The 19,831-nt window shown below is 37.8% G+C and overlaps 1 protein-coding gene across 4 annotated transcripts in view; it reads left to right on the forward strand.

The window, feature by feature from the left end:
• TSPAN12 (tetraspanin 12) overlaps window positions 1-18,539 on the forward strand; it is a 42,710-nt gene extending 24,171 nt beyond the window's left edge. For 2 of the 4 annotated variants that reach the window (XM_015853413.2, XM_015853403.2), the window contains exons 5-8: window positions 5,694-5,768; window positions 9,183-9,290; window positions 12,476-12,619; window positions 16,933-18,539. In XM_015853413.2, coding sequence (XP_015708899.1) covers window positions 5,694-5,768; window positions 9,183-9,290; window positions 12,476-12,619; window positions 16,933-17,238 — 633 coding nt within the window. In that variant the 3' untranslated portion in view covers window positions 17,239-18,539. The remainder of the gene's footprint in view (window positions 1-5,693; window positions 5,769-9,182; window positions 9,291-12,475; window positions 12,620-16,932) is intronic. The other 2 variants (XM_015853422.2, XM_015853432.1) reach the window with 2 other exon arrangements.
• Window positions 18,540-19,831: the final 1,292 nt, after the last annotated feature.

A 19,831-nucleotide genomic window follows, 5' to 3' on the forward strand; every position in this document is an offset into this window, starting at 1 on the left:
TTATCTAGTCTAAATCTAACCACTTCCAGTTTAAAACCATTTCCCCTCGTCCTGTCAGTACATGCCCTTACAAAAAATCCCTCCCCAGCTTTCCTGTAGGCCTCTTCAAGTACTGGAAGGCTGCTATAAGGTCTCTTTTGAGCTTTCTCTTCTCCAGGCTGAAGAGCCCTAACTCTCTCCATCGGTCCTTGTAGGGTAGCATCTCTTCCCTTTAGCATTTCAATGGCACAGTTCAGCTTGGTGTTATCTGCGAACTTGCTGAGAGTGCACTCAATCCCACTGTCTGTGTCATAAAGATGTTATATAGCATCAGTCCCAGCACTGATTCCTGAGGAACGCCAATTGTCTCTGGCCTTCACTTGGACATCGAGCTGTTGACTGCAGCTCTGAGTGCAACCAGCTGGCCAATTCCTTATCCAGCATGTAGTCCATCCATCAAATCCATTCTTCTCCAACTACCAGGTATAGGGAACTATATTTTGTAACTTACTAAGGAAGGAAGGAAGGACATAATCATTTTTTTCATGGAAAATGTCTGATTCTCGTTGGTAATCAGGCTCTGTGGTGGTGGCCATCTGATGTTTCTTAGGGTGCAGACAGATGTTTGGATGTCTTGTGTCTCAAAAGAGTACTGCTGATCTTCTCAGGCTGTTTGTTAGCCATTGGGAAATATTTTGCATAACCCTTTTAAAATCTTTTGGCATCTTTTTCACATACCTTATCTCTGGTTTTTCGGAGGTTCCCATACAGTTTTATTCTGCAGCTGCTCACCCTTGAAATCTCTCTCAGTTCCTGCCTTTCTCTGTCAGATCTTCCCTTGCCTCTCTTGCCATTTGGACCACATTGCCCAAAAAGATGCTGTGAACCCTAGTAATCAAGTCTGCGGCTGGACTTGTTGATCACTTACATTTTGTTTGCTCTGACATGAGGAATGTGGTTTTTCTTGAGTCTAGAAAAAAAAAAGTGTTGTATCTTCTGGGAATAAAGTAAAGCATTTGGGAGGAGAGGGGTAAGTCTTCAAAATTTGTTTCTTAAACAGAATAAAAAAGCACATGAGAGATGATTCATTAATGCGTATACTAATTCTTCAAATAAAGCTAAATTTCCTCAAAAATCAACTTTGCAGTATCATAGACCGGAATTACCAGCTACTTGAATATCCCGTGCTCTCATTTTTCTTTACCATATTGCAATTTCTGACTCCAGTCATTTGTGCCTGTCTGCAGTTTCCATTTGCTTTCATATACAGAATGCTCTTTCTTTCTCACTGTCTGGAAAAGGACTTCAGAAGAAGCCAATTCTTTAAGTATGTTGTCTGATGGGATATAATCATTCTTTAGGGAAGAATTTAGTAGTTTATGAATTCTTCTCAGGTTTTCTGGAAAAGCAGAAGCTAGGCAGGAGGCTTTAAGAAAAGGTGAAATAGGGTCCTGGTTCCAGTAAAAAGGGGCATCTTATAACGTGCAACGCAAAAGGTCTGAGGAAGGAAAAAGGTGAATTAAACTACTCTTATGCCTTTCTAGTTCTGATGAGGTTTAGGCAGTCACAGAACGGTGTCTCTGTTTTCATGATTTGCCTGGACTTCTGGTTCCACATTTACACTTCCAGACTGCTTGGGAAAATGGACCGCCAGTTTTAGAGGTCATAATAGTTGAATGTTGCTGAGGCATTGTGTAGGTAATTGGCAAAAAAAATTTACCAAACCCAGCTGTGACAAAACAAAAAGATAATACTTCAGTAATCTCAGAAAAATTCCATGTTCTTGGAAATACTTTGGAGAAGGATATTTTAAATTGGGACTAGAGTGGGAGGAAGAGCAAAATGTTTATGAATTCTTTCAGAGTACTGTGTTTTCCGAAGGCCCTTGTCTTCCTTTCTTGCCATCTTCTAGATGAGGAGAAAAAAAAAGAAAGGGAAAAAAAAAAAAAAAAAGGATAAAAAATGTCTTGAAATACCTTGGCAGTGGTCAAGAGCGCTATGAGGGAGGTGGGGTGTAGAAGTATCAGGGATGTGGGATGCAGTTTTGAGTGTAGAGCACAGTGGAATTCTTCAGTGGGTTAGTCGTCTTTATGAAGTGTAGCTGCTTAGCCCATAGAAGCAAGGAAGAAATATTAAACCTTGGTTTGAAACCAAATCCGTGTATCTGGCAAAAAGTAGGAGTCTGTAAATGGAGGAAGAGGCATTTAACAGTCAGACTCCTGAGGGAATTCAACTGGGGCTGAGGAATAAGAATTGATGCCAATAATTGATGTATTCGAAAGATAGAAATTAGAAGTAATATTCTATAATGGCTCCAGAGGCCTTTTTTTTTTTTTATTCCGCACAACTTCAGTAAGTATTACTCTGCAAACCATTAAATTTAGAGAGTTATAATATTCTCCTTCAACAGCAGAATGAAACTGAAGCTCATGTAGGAGAACTTGGTGTACATGCAGTTGCTTATTTCCTAGAGTATGCTTTCATATGTGTAAATTCTTTGTGTCTTTTGTTGTCTTTTTCTTTATGGACACAAGATGGGCTTTCTCAGAACAGAAGGCTTCATTCTACATTGCTGTGATGTGTCCAAATGTTGCTGGAGTCATGAGCTCTCAGATCCTGGCAGACCCAGAAATGCTTTATGAGTGACCTGGGACAAACAGTGTCCTATCCCAGATTATATCCAGTAACTGGAGAAAATCATGTGTTTTGGCTCTTCTATCTCCAACTGCTACCAGAAATTCTTTTAACTCTGTGTTGACAAAATTGAGGAAATATCACATACTGAGGTTTGTGACTGAATGAAATGTTGCAAGGTACTGAAAATTAAAAATTTTCCAGAGTATTCCACACATATACCCCTGGTCAATCATTTGCATTCTGATCAGTGAATATTACATAACATTTGGGGATTGTTGGCAGTCCCGGACTCATAATTCAGACTATAAAACCATTGAAATTTTCTTTGACAACTGAGAACTCAAATTCATTTTTCACCTAAGCATTTAGTTGATTTTCCTCACAAAAATGTAATATTACCCATGATGCCCTTAAGCACTTTTCCCTAATTTCCTGGTTTTCTAATTGAAAACAAAGAATAATGTATTTGCATAAATTGCAATCACTAGAGTGGCAGTGGATAGATTGAGTGCACCCTCAGTAAGTTTGCAAACAGCACCAAGTTGGGAGGGAGTGTTGATCTGCTAAAGAAGTGCACTGCAAAGGGACTTGGATAGGTTGGATCAGTAAGCCAGGATGAACTGTATGAGTTTCAATAGGAACAAATGTCAGGTCCTGCATTTTGGTCACAACAACCCCAGGCAGCCCTACAGGTTTGAGGGGGAGTAGCTGAAAAGTTGCCTGATGGAAAGGGACCTTGATGTACTGATGGACAGTCAGCTGAATATGAGCCAGCAGCATGCCCTGGAGGCCAAGAAGACCAATGGCATCCTGGCTTGTATCAGGAATGGTGTGGTGAGCAGGACTAAGGAAGTCATCCTGCACCTGCACTCGGCATTGGTGAGGCCTCACCTCAAGTACTGTGTTGAGTTTTGGGCACCTCAATTCAGAAAGGACATTGAGGCAATGTAGAGTTCTAAAGAAGGACAACAACCTTATTCCTCTCTTCCAGTATCTGAAACATGCTTACAGCAAGAGAGGGTTTGGTCTCTTCTCACTGGTGACAGGTGGCAGGACGAGGGGAAATGGCCTTAAGTTGCGCCAGAGTAAGTTTAGGTTGGATATCAGGAAAATGTCCTTTACAGAAAGGGTTGTTAAGCACTGGAATAGGCTCCCCAGGGAGGTGGTTGAGTGTCCATCCCTGGATGTGTTTAAAAACCATTTTGATGTGGTGCTCAGGGACATGATTTAGAGGGGGGTTGTTAGAGTTAGGGTAGTGTGGTTAGGTTGTGGTTGGACTTGATGATCTTAAGGTCTCTTCCAACTTGAGCGATTCTATGGTTGACTAGAAGCTCAAGTATATATGTAATTTTTCAAGAAAGCATTATTACATGATGTAGCTCAAACTTTTTTCTCTTCTGAACTTTTAGAGGATGAACATAATATGTGATGAAGGCATATACCGGAGCTCTGCTTGCGCTTAATAGTGTTGATTTGTAAATATGCACAATTGTGTTAGTTATAATAGCTATGAAAATGTAGATTATCATAGAAGAGACTGGTAAAACAGGATTTCTTCGTTCAGTGCCATCTCCTTTGCAGGTGGAAGATTGGTGGAGGATTGTTTTGAAAATTCACATGGATATTTTTACATGCACAATTTATTTGCTTCTACCAACATAGTTCAAGTAGTTAGATTTCACTGGGAAGTAGAAGTAAAGTAAAGGTACTATTCCAGAATTTCCTAGTTTCAAACTGGGTGATCCTATGTAGATGACCATTGGATCCAAACTTGTGAATTTGTGTTCTCCATTTTAAGTAGTACAGCACATCAACCTTTTAATAGGGAAAAAAATCCCCACAATATTTAAGCTCAGTAAATATTTGTGTTTCTTTTATGCCTTCCTAAATATATTCCTTGATTAAATTACGTGTACCCTACTAAAGAAATTACATTCTGCTCTGCCTTATATATTTGATGGTGTTTCATGGAATACATGTATTAATTCCGTACCTCTCAAAAATGATGATGAGGAAGCTAGCATGGGGCACTGGAACTTCTAGAGTTTGAAGTTTCTACTCTTCTGTCTCCGTTCTGGGCAAAATAATATAGAGAGAGACCTAGGAAATGTGTAAAATAGAAACAATAGTAGCATTCATCGAATAAATTTAAAATCATTGGTGCTTTATTTAAAAAAAAAAATTAAAAATCAGTAAAATCAAGACTAATCAAGACCTGTGTAGTGAGAACAAGTGGGACCTCAGTCCAATGACATGAAAGAAATGGGACCTTCAAATGAAAGAGATGTATTACACTTAGGAGAGATCTGTTTCCATGCTACATTACCCTTCAGTCCAGAAGTGCTTTCCTAGTACTATATAAGAAGTCACTTTTATTCCACTTTCCTTAACTGTATTTAACAAGACCTGTACAGCTTCTTCATTTAGAGAAATGTCTTCTAATTTTAAATAGTTCAAGGGTTAGATCATGGGATGGACAAATGTCAGCCTGTGTTAAAAACTATTTGCACATTTATGCCTGATCTCAAGGTAATTTGATCAGTTACTTTGTTAGGAATGTAGCTTTCAAGAACCTTTTTTTTTTTTTCTATCTTGTCAGTCTTTGCTTTTTATTTTATTTCCCTCCTTTTTGGCTTCTAGCCTAAGAACATTGCTTAAATAAGTAAAACCGGAAAAAAATAAAGAAGTAGTTTTTTACTTTTATGTAAGGAAATAAGATTATTCTCCTTATGTCTGTTTCAGCATGGTGTGTCATGATAGCTAGCCAGCATACTTTTAAGCATCAAGGAAATGAGTTTGTTTTCCCATAATATTGCATATGCTTCATGTTTAAGTCAATAAGAAAAGCTACATTACTTAAATCTTTAGGAAGTTTGTGTCGCAAATCTTGAATACATATTTTGATTACAAGAAATATTTTTCAGATTTCATCTCTGTAATCATGAGAAATACCAGTGATGTTTTGAGTGGCTTTTTTTGTTTGTTTGTATTTGTGTTTTTTTCTTAAATATTTTCAGGTCTTTTTTCAAAGTTAACCTGAATTTCTGAAGTAACTGAGGCCATTCTGTTTTCTGCAGTACTTTGGAAGCTTGCTTGTAATATTCTGTGTTGAACTGGCCTGTGGTGTTTGGACCTATGAGCAGGAAATAACGGTGAGTCAGAAAAGGAGGCTGCATTTTTTCAGTGGAAGAAAACAAAAGATTTCCATTAGTTAGCAGTTTTCTAATTAGTATTTCACTGACCATTTAATTTTCTAATTTCATGTGATTGTCTTTTTTATTTTTTCTTAAGCAGTGAATTCTTCTGGGAAGGCACATCTATCTGGAAAGTCCTCCCTGGGTTTCTCACCACCCATTACGTATTTGAGAACCAAATCCCACAGCCCCAGATTATTTTAAGAACTGTATATTTCTAGTTAATCCTTGCTTAGATGAGTTGTCAATGAAGCCAGTGGAAATTTTAGGGATTAGATATGAACTTCAGTTTTAAACAAAAGTATTTTGAGAAGGGGATGTGAGAATTTCTAAGTCTTTTTTTCCAGAAAATTCTTCATGTTTTAAAGAGCTGTGGCGCAGTGTTCTGTATTGTAAACAATGTGTTCAACAGAGGACTTGCTACCTTCTGAAATTTTTGCACTGGCTCCACAAGCTATAAATGCCAGTTTTAAGCTAAACATGTCTTAGCTGTAAGACACACTTCTGTAAACTCATGAAGAGGTTTTAATCGATGTCTAGTTTTTATAGCTGTACCTGTCGCTAGTTTTCATACTTGAAGCCTTGTAACCATTATGCAAGAAAATGGGTAGGTGTTGAGCAAAAACTGAACTGAAATGTTATTGTGCTGGCTGTTTTTATATCTTTTTGTCTTCATCTGTACTCATGCATTTGTATGAGTAATGAGTATTCTCTGAGCTGCCCAAAATACATTCAACAGACTGGTCTTCTTAGCAGTGCGTAGCATTACAAGATGGGCCAGACTCAGGTTTCCAGCTGCTCACGTGCTGAGGAAATTTGGTGGTTTGGAAGAGCACAGCAGTTTCTCAGTGATTTTTTTCATACCTGTTCATGTCACTTTCCTGGAGCTTTCTTCTACACTTCTATGCTACACAGAGATAGGAAGAGTCCCTTGTATCCCAAGGGAGTGACTCACTGTCATGTTGGTTTCAGCACAGCGTGAAGTCACAATAACCTCTTGTGGATTTCAGAGAATCAGTTAGCATTAGTGTAGGTGGGTGTGTGATGTTGTCAAAAATGTCAGTGAGGCATAGCCACATCTGCTAATCCAAAATGGTCTTTCTTTGGCTTGTGGTCAAGTCTGCTCTAAGAGCTCTTATATAAACAATTTTCCTTCCAACTTATGATAGCTCTCAGCATGAAGCATGCCTTGTGACTGATTTTTCCACCCACAAAATTGAAAAGCCAGTATGGGTTCTCAGCTTACTTGTGCATTGGTCAAGCCTAGATACTCATTAGATAAACAACAATGAGCAAGAAGATCTGAACAGCAAACTGAGTTTTGTAGAGCTTATGCTAAATTGAAACCAGTATCTAATTTTTCTTTATCTATACACTGCATGAAGCTAGTGGTGGACAAATCAAACAAATGGTGTACAGTCAAATAAATGAATCTCAAGATTCTGAATTGTGGTGCAATACTGCACACATGATCTGCCAGAAAACTATTTAATAGATACATTGGAGGCCCTAGTTTGACATCTTGATGTTGTGGTAGCAGTCAATCACACGGATTGCAGTGTCTTTCCTTAGTTCCAGAATTCAAATTGCCTTCCTACAGTGGGTTTTAGACTGCTTTACTTTTAATTTTCTTCTCTCACTTTTGGATTTTTTCTCCCTGTTTCTCATTGTTTTCATAAAGAAGTTGAATGCCTTGTGTTACATGCGTAATCTTGGACTGTATTCAACTCAAATAAGATAATAAAATAGCCTAGCAAATATTAACTTAATTGCTGTGATATCAAGTACTATCCAAAGAAAGCAGAGTACTGATTTCCATTGCAGTGTAAAAAGAAATTCGTTGAGTACAAAAGCAAGTTTTTTTTATTCTATTGACCAGTATAAATGTTTGCAATGGAAACATTCTGTGATACTCTTTTCATAAGTAATTTTAGTACTATATTGCTAATGTATATATATATTTTTTATGTAGACAACTGTGAGTTCAAAGCTTTATAGCTTTGAGAAATAAAAATTCTGCAAATTGAAAGTTGTGTTAAATTTCTGGGTTATTGTTGTGATTTGACCTGGCAGGTGGCTAAGCACCGCGCAGTCATTTGCTCACTGTTCCCCTTTTCAATATATTCATATTCAAAATTGTAGCATAATTTAAAAGTTCTCAAATGCTCGTATTTGGATTATGGGGTCTATCAGCCAGTGAGCGTACATATATTTTTGTAGACGTCTGGGCTTCTTGGGAAGTATTCTGACTAGTTTTTTTTCTCCTTGGTTTGTATTTATTACTATTCACATAGTGCTGTTACTGTTTGCTCCAAATTGAACTGTAGAGCTCAGTCATCGCCACTAGAGTAGCTTGACTTCTCAGCCGTCCAAATGAAAGCCCATATTGCAATTGTGATTGCTTTCACCATGACTACTATGGCTAATGGGAACAAGGCACTACTCAGCATGAGTGGTATGCATGCCTGGAAGAGCAGTGTGAAGTCTTCAGCTCCGTATTATAGTCTCACACACTGAAATATATGGTGCTTGAATAGAAGCCAGTTTCTTACCTTGCCTCTTAACTGCACTGCATATCCAATGCCAGAGCACTTATTTGCTTGGTTTCTGACAAATTGGTTGTTGGGGATCACTGTCTGAAAAGAGAGCACCAGCTCCTCACTTCTAAGTAGCACTTTAAGAATACTTCTTTTAGAAGCAGAGATTTACAAGGGCATGTGAGAAGAAAACTTACAGAGGCAGACTTCAGTCAAAGCCTGAAAGCTACTTGCAGTGCACTCAGGGTAGAATTCATCTCAATTAATTGCATATATTTAGAAGATAGACATTTAAATCTGAGTTTGTCACCTTAGACAGTAAATTGGATTTGAGACTTCAAGGGATACTTCTGCCTAGAGTAAAATATTTATCTTGAGGTGAGATAAATTGTGCTGGACAGCTGCCTGTTTCTTCCTACTGACTAAGATGATAGCAGAGGTAACTAAATTGGGGCAGATGAATTCCGTCTCTGATGACTGGGTTGGAGCTTGGTTCAAATTTTATGCCAGATAACATCTGGAAATAATATAATCAGACTGTATGCATAATACAGAATCTCTCTGAAATACAACAGCTTCTTTTCCATCATACACTGTATTACCAGCAAAAGATACAAATATCTGTTTCCTGCTGTTATAATATAGGCTCGTAAAGATTCAGTGTTTGCATAAATTGAAGCATTTATTTACCTGTTTTATTTAAATACAAAGTTACTTGGTCATTGCACTTGAAAGACCACAAAATAGATGAAAGCTCAGTGTTTGGGGCCAAAAGCACAATTGGTCCATTCATCAGTTTTCTGTTGTGCCAATCTCTGTTCTTTATCTGCTTCAGGTTCCAGTACAGTGGTCTGATATGATCACTCTGAAAGCCAGGATGACCAACTATGGCCTACCTAGGTACCAGTGGTTGACACACGCTTGGAATTTCTTTCAGAGGGAGGTAAGAAGACAGTTAATTTGTGAACAGAATACACGCTTATTTATCTGCTAAAGGAAAAGGGCTTGTTTCGTTTTCTTTAGTCAGTAGGTGAATGGAAGTTGAATAAATCCATGTGTAGTGATAGTGTCTTTTACATCACTTGATATTCAGCTTTTTGTAGACGCTAAAGAAACTATTATGCATCTTTTACAGCTTGATTTCCCATTTTCTTAGAAATTATATGTATTATTCACAGGACATGCTGTAGCTTTATCTAATGCAGGTAAGTAGTTATAGGTTTTCATGTGTTTAAGATCAGTATTTTTTAAAGACCTGCCACACACACAGAAAGAAAAAGAAACGTAAAAACTGACTACTGGTTGGTAGTGGAATAGAGGACAGTTATGACAACTCAAATAGCTTATTTCTGTTCAGTCACATGTTTAATTCTTAATATCGTTAAAGTATATGGACAGTTTGACTAGATGATCTTCTAGGTCCTTTCCAACATTGTGATTCTATGATATGATTCTATGATGTAGCAGTACAAGTCAAAGGAGTCAGAATTCCTAAATCAGTTACTGTACATAATCATGAAGCCTAATTAAAAATAATACTTAAAAGATAGTAACATTCTGTTTGCACTTGCAAAAAATAAGAATGGTGCTAAATTCAATTAAATTGCTAGCACCGTCTCCTCTTTTGCCAGTAATACTGGGACACCAACACCTTTTAGGATTACTGCAAACATTAAGAATATGATGTATATAGAATTGAAATTCTTCAGGTAAAGTATGCTATTGTAATATTAAACAGTCTTCCTGTATACTCTGTTAGCTTCCTCTAATGGAGTGGCCATGTCCTATATGTGTGGTTACCTGCAATTGAGTGGGGAAGGAAGTTTATTAAAAGCTGCCAACGCTGTCTCTTTGGTTGAGGTTAGAGAAAGGGATCAGAATTTTATTTTGTTTAACCATAGTGGGTAAAAACAAACCATACCAAAAAGCTGCCTCGTTTATTCACTGGTTTGCCTGATGGCCTACTAAGATTCAGAACTATTTTTAAAGAACAAAGTATTATGTTGCAGAAACATGAAATTTCCTGAGGTAAAAGCCATTAACTCCAAATGCAACGCACATGCAGGAAGAGAACTCTTTAAATGCCTGTCATTGTGCTGCCTTGGTGAATTGTTTAAATTTATCATTGTAGCACAGATTTCCTGTTTATTTAAACATTTCCTGGCTACACTTGGTTAGTCTATATTTATACTAAAACCTGAAAGAAAAAATGAGGACTACATGAGTTTAACATCCCTACCCCATCCCCAGCCCTGGTTATTCAAGTGCTATGTGAAACTTAGTAATCCTTCATATGCAGATAGGGTGTTTATGTACCTGGGGTACTGTATCTTGGTTTAAATGTGTAGGTTTGTAAAATAAAAAGCTGCTTTTTATGCTTCTGGTTGTTATAATGTCATAATAACAGCTGGTTTTAAAGTGAGTGCTAGTATTAAAGCGTCTGCTTCTTTGCCAAAGAAGCTGTGCCTTAATTCTTCTGGGGGAGAAGAACTTATTTTAAAAGTTAAATTCCCTGTTTTCCATCTGTGAGCAGAGGAATGATTTTGAGAAAGTTTGAAGTGGTCTGGAAAGGCTCCTCCACCACTCCTAGCGAACTGATGGAGTCTAATTTTTGTTTTGTTTATTCATAATTCAGATACAGAATGTGTGAGCATGATACGTATTTTATGCTTGAATGATCACACTGCATGAGGCCCATCTCTAGTCAGCATTATCATTCTTCTAGTTCCTAAAGAGTCAGCTCTGATCGTCTCTGTCTTTATTCTTCTGCATCTTTTTCCCATCTGCTAAAGATGGGAATTGTATTCTCCACCCACACCACCATCATGTCCCTTGCTGGTCTAATATCAAAGCTTTACCAATGCTAATGAAGATAGGAAGGGTTATTTCAAGTCAGGAAGGAAGAACTGTCAGGGGAAAAGAGAGATTTAAGAATAAGAAGAGGGTACTCAGTGAGGTCCTCTTTACAGTTGCAATGAGGAGACAGAGCTCGAGCTTTCATTTAGAAAGTGTTGGAATTCCCGTGTTGGAATTCAGGGAGGATTTTGGCTGACTAAAGAACCGATAAAGCAGACATTGAAGCTGTGGTGAAAGTCAGAAAAGGGAAGAAGTGAGATCTGTAAGAGGACTGGTGTGCAAGTGTCATGTCTGGGCACTGTTTGATTGTGACTGAGAAGTGAAGCAATGTACAGGAGTCTGACTCTGAGGTGCGAAAATGTTGATTATGTGGGTTATTACAAGGTGATGAAGTGCAAATAAAGAGGAGGTGAGGAGGACATTCAGACAGACAGCACCATTTCGTTCCTCCAGCGAGGCCTTTTCTCAGTCATATCAACTCCCTATCTGATGCCAAAAAAACAATCTGATACAGCTGTTTCAGCCATTTTTTATGTGAATGCAGCTGGGAATGTGGTAGGCCAGTCATTCAGCTTTAAATCTCCTGGTGTGCTTTTCAGAGAAGATGACAGGTTGTTAGTCCTGATGGCTTTTTACAGCCAATTATGGCTCATCTGCTTTGCAGCCAGAGTCCCTACTTTTATGCTCGATTCTGTCGCAGTGTTTATTTTAGCACAATATCCTCTTCTGTTTTTCCTTTCAGTATTTGTGATTTCTGTACCTTTTTTTTTTTTTCTTTCTCTATTTTCAGATAAATCTTCTGTATGTTTTTTCTCATCTGTTTTTCAACAGGTATGTCCACAGCTGTAGCCTGGCAGGAATTGTCCTTACTACAAAAGTGTTAATAATCTTTTCCTACAATTTACGTTCACTGTTCATTACAGTCATTCTTTGACATGAAATTATCATGTGTTCCTCACTCTAATACAAATAGCAAAACTGCAGAGTAGGACAATTTATGTGAAATGTCCTTATAGGAAATGGTAGGGCTGTAAAGGACAAGAGTATTACTGGCTGTTTCTAAGATGTACATTGTTCACTGCATTATTTCTTTCACACCATTTTTCTGTCAATGTACAGAAGAGGAATACAAAGAAAATTCTTGTGAATATTTTGGTCCTATTTAAATATTTCAGAAGATTTTAGTAGGAATTTATTTAGCTTGTTTGATGACTTACTTTTATGAAGAAGTAGTATCATTATTGCTGATCTTGGCTAATCCTTCCTTTGCAGTTTAAATGTTGTGGGGTGGTGTACTTCACAGACTGGCTGGAAATGACAGAGATGGACTGGCCGCCTGACTCCTGTTGTGTCAGAGAGTTCCCAGGATGCTCTAAGCAGGCACATCATGAGGATCTCAGTGACCTTTATCAGGAGGTAGGATTTAAAATGAGGATTTTTCAGAAAGCTTTATGCATTCTTCTGGTGCATTTATGTTTCAATCTTACCTTATTTGTACAAATTCTGCTGTGTCCTAGATCAGAAACTACATGGGATATTTCTCAGTACTTTTAAAACTTTTCTGTATAGGAAAACTCAATAAACTCTCTCAAAAATCTAGAGTAAGATGAGAGAAAAAAAAACTGACAGTTCCTCTGTCTGTATTAACAGAAAACATTTCTACAAGACCCTTAGTGTAGTGAATGGAAACCTCAGTTCTTTAGTTTAGCAAATAAACTTTAGCTATTGGTAATGATAAAACCTGGGGGAAGATGATCTGTGTGTCTACCAGACTGCAAGAATGTCCAGTTGACTGAGTTACATGGGCTAACTTTCTCATAAAACAATTATGATCTTACAAGCTGGCCAACTTCTGGGTACTGAGAGAAGAGAAACTGAACACAAATGTTTCAGGCTGACTCAGGCACATCAACATGCAGTTTAGTAGTAGGCCAGCACTCTTCTGCTTCTTTGGGTGGCCACCAGTATAGCTTAAGTAATTTCTGAGACAAAGATGTTGTGAGATCTTTTTCTTTCTTTAACCTAAGAGTGGAGGATGAATAGCAATGCACAACTCAGCTCTTCTGGGTGTAAAATTGATAATGAATCCTGAACCATGCCTGGAACAGCATGCTGATTTTTTTGTTTGAAATCTGAATAGAAATTAATAGTAGAACAAGTTCAGACTTTGAAGATGGACATCTGTGATGCTGACAAGTTGCCATTCATGTTTTTTCCCAAGTTGCAGACCACATAGGTCAGTCAACATTTGAACTTATAATGTAATAATTATCTTTGTCGCTTTTGGAAGGTAGAGACGGCAGCTGTGAGGAAAGAGGAAGAGATTATTCTGTACAAATCATTCAGGTCCTGAAATCATCCAGCACATTCCAAACTGACAAATATTAAAGCTGCTAGATTCAATGTGAAGTCCTACAGTAAAAAGATGGCTATGGAAAGAGAATCAGAGATTCAGTAGAAGTAAAATGACAAATTCATCTCAGTCAAGTAGTTACAAGGATCTGAGAAATGGTCCTTACATAGTAGTTGTGTGGGAAGTGCATGAGAGAACAGAGTAGCCTTGGGGGTTTGATTTGTCTGAGGGCAAGAGGATGTGTACTAGTTTTGTGATAAGAAACTGTAGCTTAAATAAAACAGTTGGTATGAGTTGATATCTTCAGGAAAAAAAGTCAAAATTGCATGTTTTCTAGCATAATTTTGTGTGCGCTCAAAATTCAAATATATAACGGGTCTGTTGAATGTGATACTGATGATTTATCTGTTCTCTTCTGCTCTGAGAAGTGGCTTATTTAAGATCTGGTCATTATTCTATTGGTGCTATGGTGTTTCAGTAAGTCATAAAAATGTGCTTTGTTTCCATTTTAGCACTAAAAATATCAAATGATCTGTAGAGTAAATGTGAATCAGACCTTTAATCTGTAGCTCCATAAGAGTTCGCAGCTAATATTCTTTTGAATGTTCACTACAACATTTTATAGTATTTTTGAGGTGTAAACAAGAGCTTTGGGCTTAATGACAGGCTTCTGCTTAACAAAGTATATTTATGTTATCTTTAAATGCAGACTACCAAGTATGAATATGTTGTATAAGCAGAAATAAAATGCATGCGTGTGAGGATAATGGGTGACTTCATATTTCTCAGTTTTGAAGCTGATTTTGAACATGTATTAGAGCAGAACTGTAACATCATTAAACAGAGGGAGACAGTCTATCTAGATTAAGTATAATTTGTCTCAGTTATGTGCCTGTTCTGCAGAAGATGCCAGCGCTAATGTTATTGCTGTTTGTTAATGGATGTTTCCTCTAGGCAACAAATGAACTGAATCTGAATATTGCTGTGGTTGAACATTTTTAAGCTGTGACCAGCTTGTACCTTAATCCTTTAAAGTTATCAAAGTATTAAAATGCAGCCAGTTTCTCTGTAATTAAAAACAAATTTGGGAAGTAACATAATTAAAACACTCTTTTATCCAAGAAAGGAAAAAAGACACCAGCATGATGAATTTTGTTCTTTATCAGTTACATAGTTTTCGCTATAGTTCTTCTTTTTACAGATTTCAAAGAATCCAATTTTTCTCCTTGTTCTTGCTTTCTCCAGTCTCTAAACTGTGTTAATTGAAATAAAAAAAAAAAAAAAAAAACAACCAAAATTGATGAAACAGTAAAATACATTAAGATCCTTTATCTTAGGTACAATTATTATGTAGTACATATACCCAAAATGAGGAACTGTTGGCTGCAATGTGAATTTAGTGTTTCAGTCAAGAATCGGGCCTTTCATGAAATAAATTGATGACTGCAGCATTTGAAACAACAGGCTTTTGGGAATGTCAGTGTGATTGAAAAGTATTAATTATCACGTGCTGTCTTCAGTTTCTGTCATTTAGATCAATTGCTTTCTTTTCATGGAGAAGCTATAAGATGGATGTGAACACAAAATTGTTGTGATGGTTCTAGGAGGTCTTCTGATGGGACTAATGCCTCCTTTGTATTATCCTATCTTGGCTATTATCATGATTAATTATTACTCTGAATTTTCCCTTGCTGGCTGTGTTCCATTAATTTCTGTACTCTGAAGTCCTGTAAGGTTTACCATGGGCCGGAATAGCTAAGGGCTCACTCTTCAGTCATTTATCCTTTTTAAGACACCAGCTTTTCTGATCAGCAAATAGCATACTGTGTTTGCACTGTTGTTCAGCAGTCCTCAGAGCCAGTGTCTTTGTGGTTTTTTGCTGACTTTGAGGGGCTTGAGAGACTTATCAAAACCTTGTGCAGCAATTATTGGCTCCATCGGTAAACAGGAGTGTGTGCTGATGTTTTGAAAAGAGCTGAGCAGTGAAAGAGTGATTATTCTAAATTTCCATTTTTAGGAAACATCAATTTGTTATCTTTAAAATTCATTCCTATTCTTCAGAATTTTCTGTGTAAATAATTATTATTCTGTAAATAAGTGCTTTGAATTTGCAGCTGCCCAGAAGCAGTGGGGACAAGTGGTGGGTATAACCATCTTCCAATGGATTGTGAGGAGAGTATGATCTTTGGAGCTCCCTGCTTGAGTTTGTGCAGACCAGATTGTTGTAGCCACACTTACAAAACAAAACAAGGCAGTAATGCAGCAAAGTGACTTTAAAGCTTCAAATGTCTGCAGAGTCTCAATGGGAATAAGTCAGCAAGACAGGTGTTGGTACTTGCTACATCTAGCATGGACAGCTAGTAATATGAAGATAGTAATATGATGGGTAAATAGCTGGCATCTGATGGGTTGGGCTTAAAGGGTTACATTAAATGGGGTTACCTCAGGCTGGCAGCCATTCTTTAGTAGGGATCTCCAGGGCTCCATTTTACTGCCAATTCTCTTTAATGTTTTCATCAATAACTTTATTGCAGGACTCAAATGTATACATAGTAAGTTTGCAGAGGACACTACATTAGGGGGAGCTGTTGACTTCCTTGAGGGCATAGATATCTTAACAAGATAGAAGACTGGGCAATATCAAACAGCATGAGATTTAACAAGAACAAATGCTAGATTCTGTACCTGGGACAAGACAGCCCTGGATATATGTACAGAATGGTGCACAGGAGGCTGTAGAGCAGACCTGCGGAGAGGGAGCTGTGGGATCTGTCTGGCAGCAAGTTGAACACAAATCACAGTGTGCTCCTGCAGCCAAAAGAGTCAACTACGTCCTGGAGTGCACCAGGCCCAGCATGGCCACTGAGTGCAGATTTGGTGCACCACAATATGAGAAGGATATAGTGTCCAAAGGAGGGCTACGAAGATGAGGAAGGGTCTAGAGGGCAAGGTGTATAGGTCCATTGGTTTGCTCAGCACAGAGCAGAGAAGCTGAGGAGAGGCCGTATGGCGGCTGCAGGTACTCATGGGGAGTGGAGGGGCAGCGCTGAGCTCTGCTCTGTGTGACAGTGACAGGGCCCGAGGGAACTGCATGGATCTGTGTCAGGGGAGGGGCTGCTGGGGGGTAGGAAAAGTTCTTCACCAGAGGGTGGCTGGGCATTCGAACAGGCTGCCCAGGGCAGTGATCACAGGGTCGTGGTCCCAAACTTCCAGAGTTCAAGAAGCATTTGGTCAGTGCTCACAGACATAGGGATTGGATTTTGGGTGCTGTTGTGCAGAGCTAGGATTTGAACTTGAGTCCAACTTGAGTTAAGCTTTGGGAACTGCAAGTCAGATAATATTGACTAATCACTTTCTGTCTATTTTTGTTTCATAGGGATGCGGTAAAAAAATGTACACATTTCTGAGGGGGACGAAGCAATTACAAGTACTGAGATTTCTTGGAATCTCTATTGGAGTAACACAGATTTTGGCTATGATCCTCACTATTACTTTACTGTGGGCTCTCTACTATGACAGAAGAGATCCTGGGGCAGATCAAATAATGTCCCTGAAGAACGATACCTCACAGCAACTGTCATGCCATTCTGTGGAGCTACTGAAACCAAGCTTAACAGGAATCTTTGAACATACATCTACAGCAAACAGCTTTAATACACACTTCGAAATGGAAGAATTGTAGGTGATACAATTAATCTAAAAAGTTACCAGGGTTTTAATTGTGTTTTTTGTTTGTTTGTTTGTTTTAAATTTTTTATTCTGTTCTATTAAGTATGCAAAATCGACCAGTTTTCCTGTGCTTCCAATACCAGTTAATGATTGATAAAGAGGCCTCTGTAGTAAGACAAATAAGCAACTGTCTGCCTTTCAGCCTCTTAAAAGAGCCATGAAACAGAATTAGTTTTGTTTTCTTGTTTGTTTGTTTTTAAGGCATTCATTCACAGGGCACAGTAACAGTAACTTATTGTTACAAGATGTGTAAAATACTGATGCATTCACACGTAGATGGACAGAACCTCTAAGGAAGCATCAAGATACTTGTCTTCTGAGATGACTGTGCGTTGGACAAACAAAATGTGACTTTACTGAAATTGACTTGTGCATTTTTAATAAGCCATTTGGAAAATATGTTAAAATAATCAGGGATCTGTGTATATAGAATTGTGTGTTTTTGTGTGTGCATGGATGACAGAACTATAATTCAAGTAAATACTTGGATTTAAAAAAAAATTGCAAAATCTGTAAAAAGGACAAGATTTTCTTTTTCTAACAAAACCTCTATCTTAGTTATTATTGTTAAAGATGATCTAAAACTTATATTTTTATGTAACTATGTGACTAATTTTTAAGTTTAAATGTATTAAAGAGGGATTAAAAGCAAAAATATGATTCTGGACAATAGACTTTAATTTTCTGAGTACTAGAGAATTCTCATTTCAAACAGTTTGTTCTGTGGACTGCTTCTTAGTAAAAAGAAAAGAACAAACCTAAGCATTCTTTCCAAAATGGGGATCAATATAGAGTAGCACATTTTTATAAATAAATCTTTTATTCTGTCTGTGATTCCCATGGAAAGAGAAACAAAAGACTACAAGGGGAATGCTTGTAGTCATTCAATTCCGGATGCTATTGAAGTAATTGTAAAAGTTCATAAGGAGAAATTATACTTTGGCTTGTACTTCATTAAGAGATCTCTAGCAGCTTAAAATGCCAACTGGAAACAGCATTAAAATGTATTTATTGAGGTGGGGAAAGTGCATTTTACTGTATTTTTATGAACAATGTTTATTTCATAGGATTATTTTTACATTCGGCCACGCTCCAGAAATATATACTTGTTCCACTGACTACAGTAGTTTGTGGCAAATGGGTTTTTACATGCTACATTTTAGAAATACTTGCTTTGTTTTTGAAATTTGTAAAAGAAAAGAAAATCAAGGTGTGATTTGATAGACAATAAAATCACTATTGTCTTAAATTCCATAGTGGGTTTTTTATTATGAAGACAGTGCGTGAATGCTTTGGTGACATTTGGGAAGGTTTTCCTGCTAATGTGATTTAATTTGATGCGTCTTTACCCATTCCACTTATTCTGTCATGAAGAAACTCAACTGTGAATTTTAGTTGCTTTTTTATTGTGTCTACGAAAGCTTCCAATGGATGGTGAAATTAAACTCTTCAATTGTGTGGGATGTTTGTTTTTCAGCAGTCTACCTGTGGGTGTAATTACTTCACAGGTACTGTTGCAAGCAAGATTACCTATTGCTTTTGTACCTCCCCTACAGAGATGCTAATATTTATTTTGGGAGATTAGAAAAAAGATAAAGGATAGAGCTTCCCATTTTTTTTTTTTTTTTTGCTTAAAATGACTTTCCAAGAAATACACCTTTATGCACCTTTCAGAAATTCATATGCCCAAAATTAATGCACATGTCCAGAAGATTTCTGTGTCCCCCTCCCCTTCCAGTTAGCCAGGGTGGCATTTCTGGAGCTACAGACAAGATTCCATGTAGGAAAAAAAAAGACATGTCCAAGATAGGGTGACCTGCAGTCACTCAGTGGGTTGGGCCAGTGCTGCTTGGTTTTCATTCCTCCTCAAAACCAAAATGAACAAAATCACATCAGCCAAAAGACAGAAAGTCAAACCACAAACTGTGTGGTGGATTGCAGTTTGTTGGATTGGGATTTTGTGCATTTTTGCCCCTCAGTGTTGTGGTTGAGGAATCATAAAATCATAGAGTCACCCAGGTTGGAAAAGACCTCCAATATCATCCAGTCCAACTGTTCACCTACCAGCTACATTTGTACACTAAAACAAGTCCCTCTGTAAAACATCTAAACATTTCTTTAATGCCTCCAAGGATGGGGACCATCTCTGGGCAGCCTGTTCCAGTGCCTGACCACTCTTTTGGAGGAAATTTTTTTCCAAGTGTCCAGCTTGAATCTCTCCTGGTGCAACTTGAAGCCATTCCCTCTAGTCTTCTATTGCTAGTTACGTGGCAGAATTGCCACAACATTCTTACAGTTGCCTCTTCTTCATACTGAACAATCCGAGAGAATGGGGATACTTCTTAGGAGGCAAAATTTGCTGTTCCTGGTCTTTGGACAAGATCTTGCTGTGTCTGCCAACAGAGCGTATAACAAGGCTTTATGGAGGAAACGTAACTGTTTTCTCTTTGTAACCGTGGATTTTGTAATAGTACTCTGTAAATCTAGGGGAAAATTATAAGGAGTGAATAGTAAAAAGAGACACTGTTGGTGACAGTGACTACACA

The sequence above is a fragment of the Coturnix japonica genome, chromosome 1, assembly GCF_001577835.2.
Source record: "Coturnix japonica isolate 7356 chromosome 1, Coturnix japonica 2.1, whole genome shotgun sequence".
Lineage (NCBI taxonomy): Eukaryota > Metazoa > Chordata > Aves > Galliformes > Phasianidae > Coturnix > Coturnix japonica.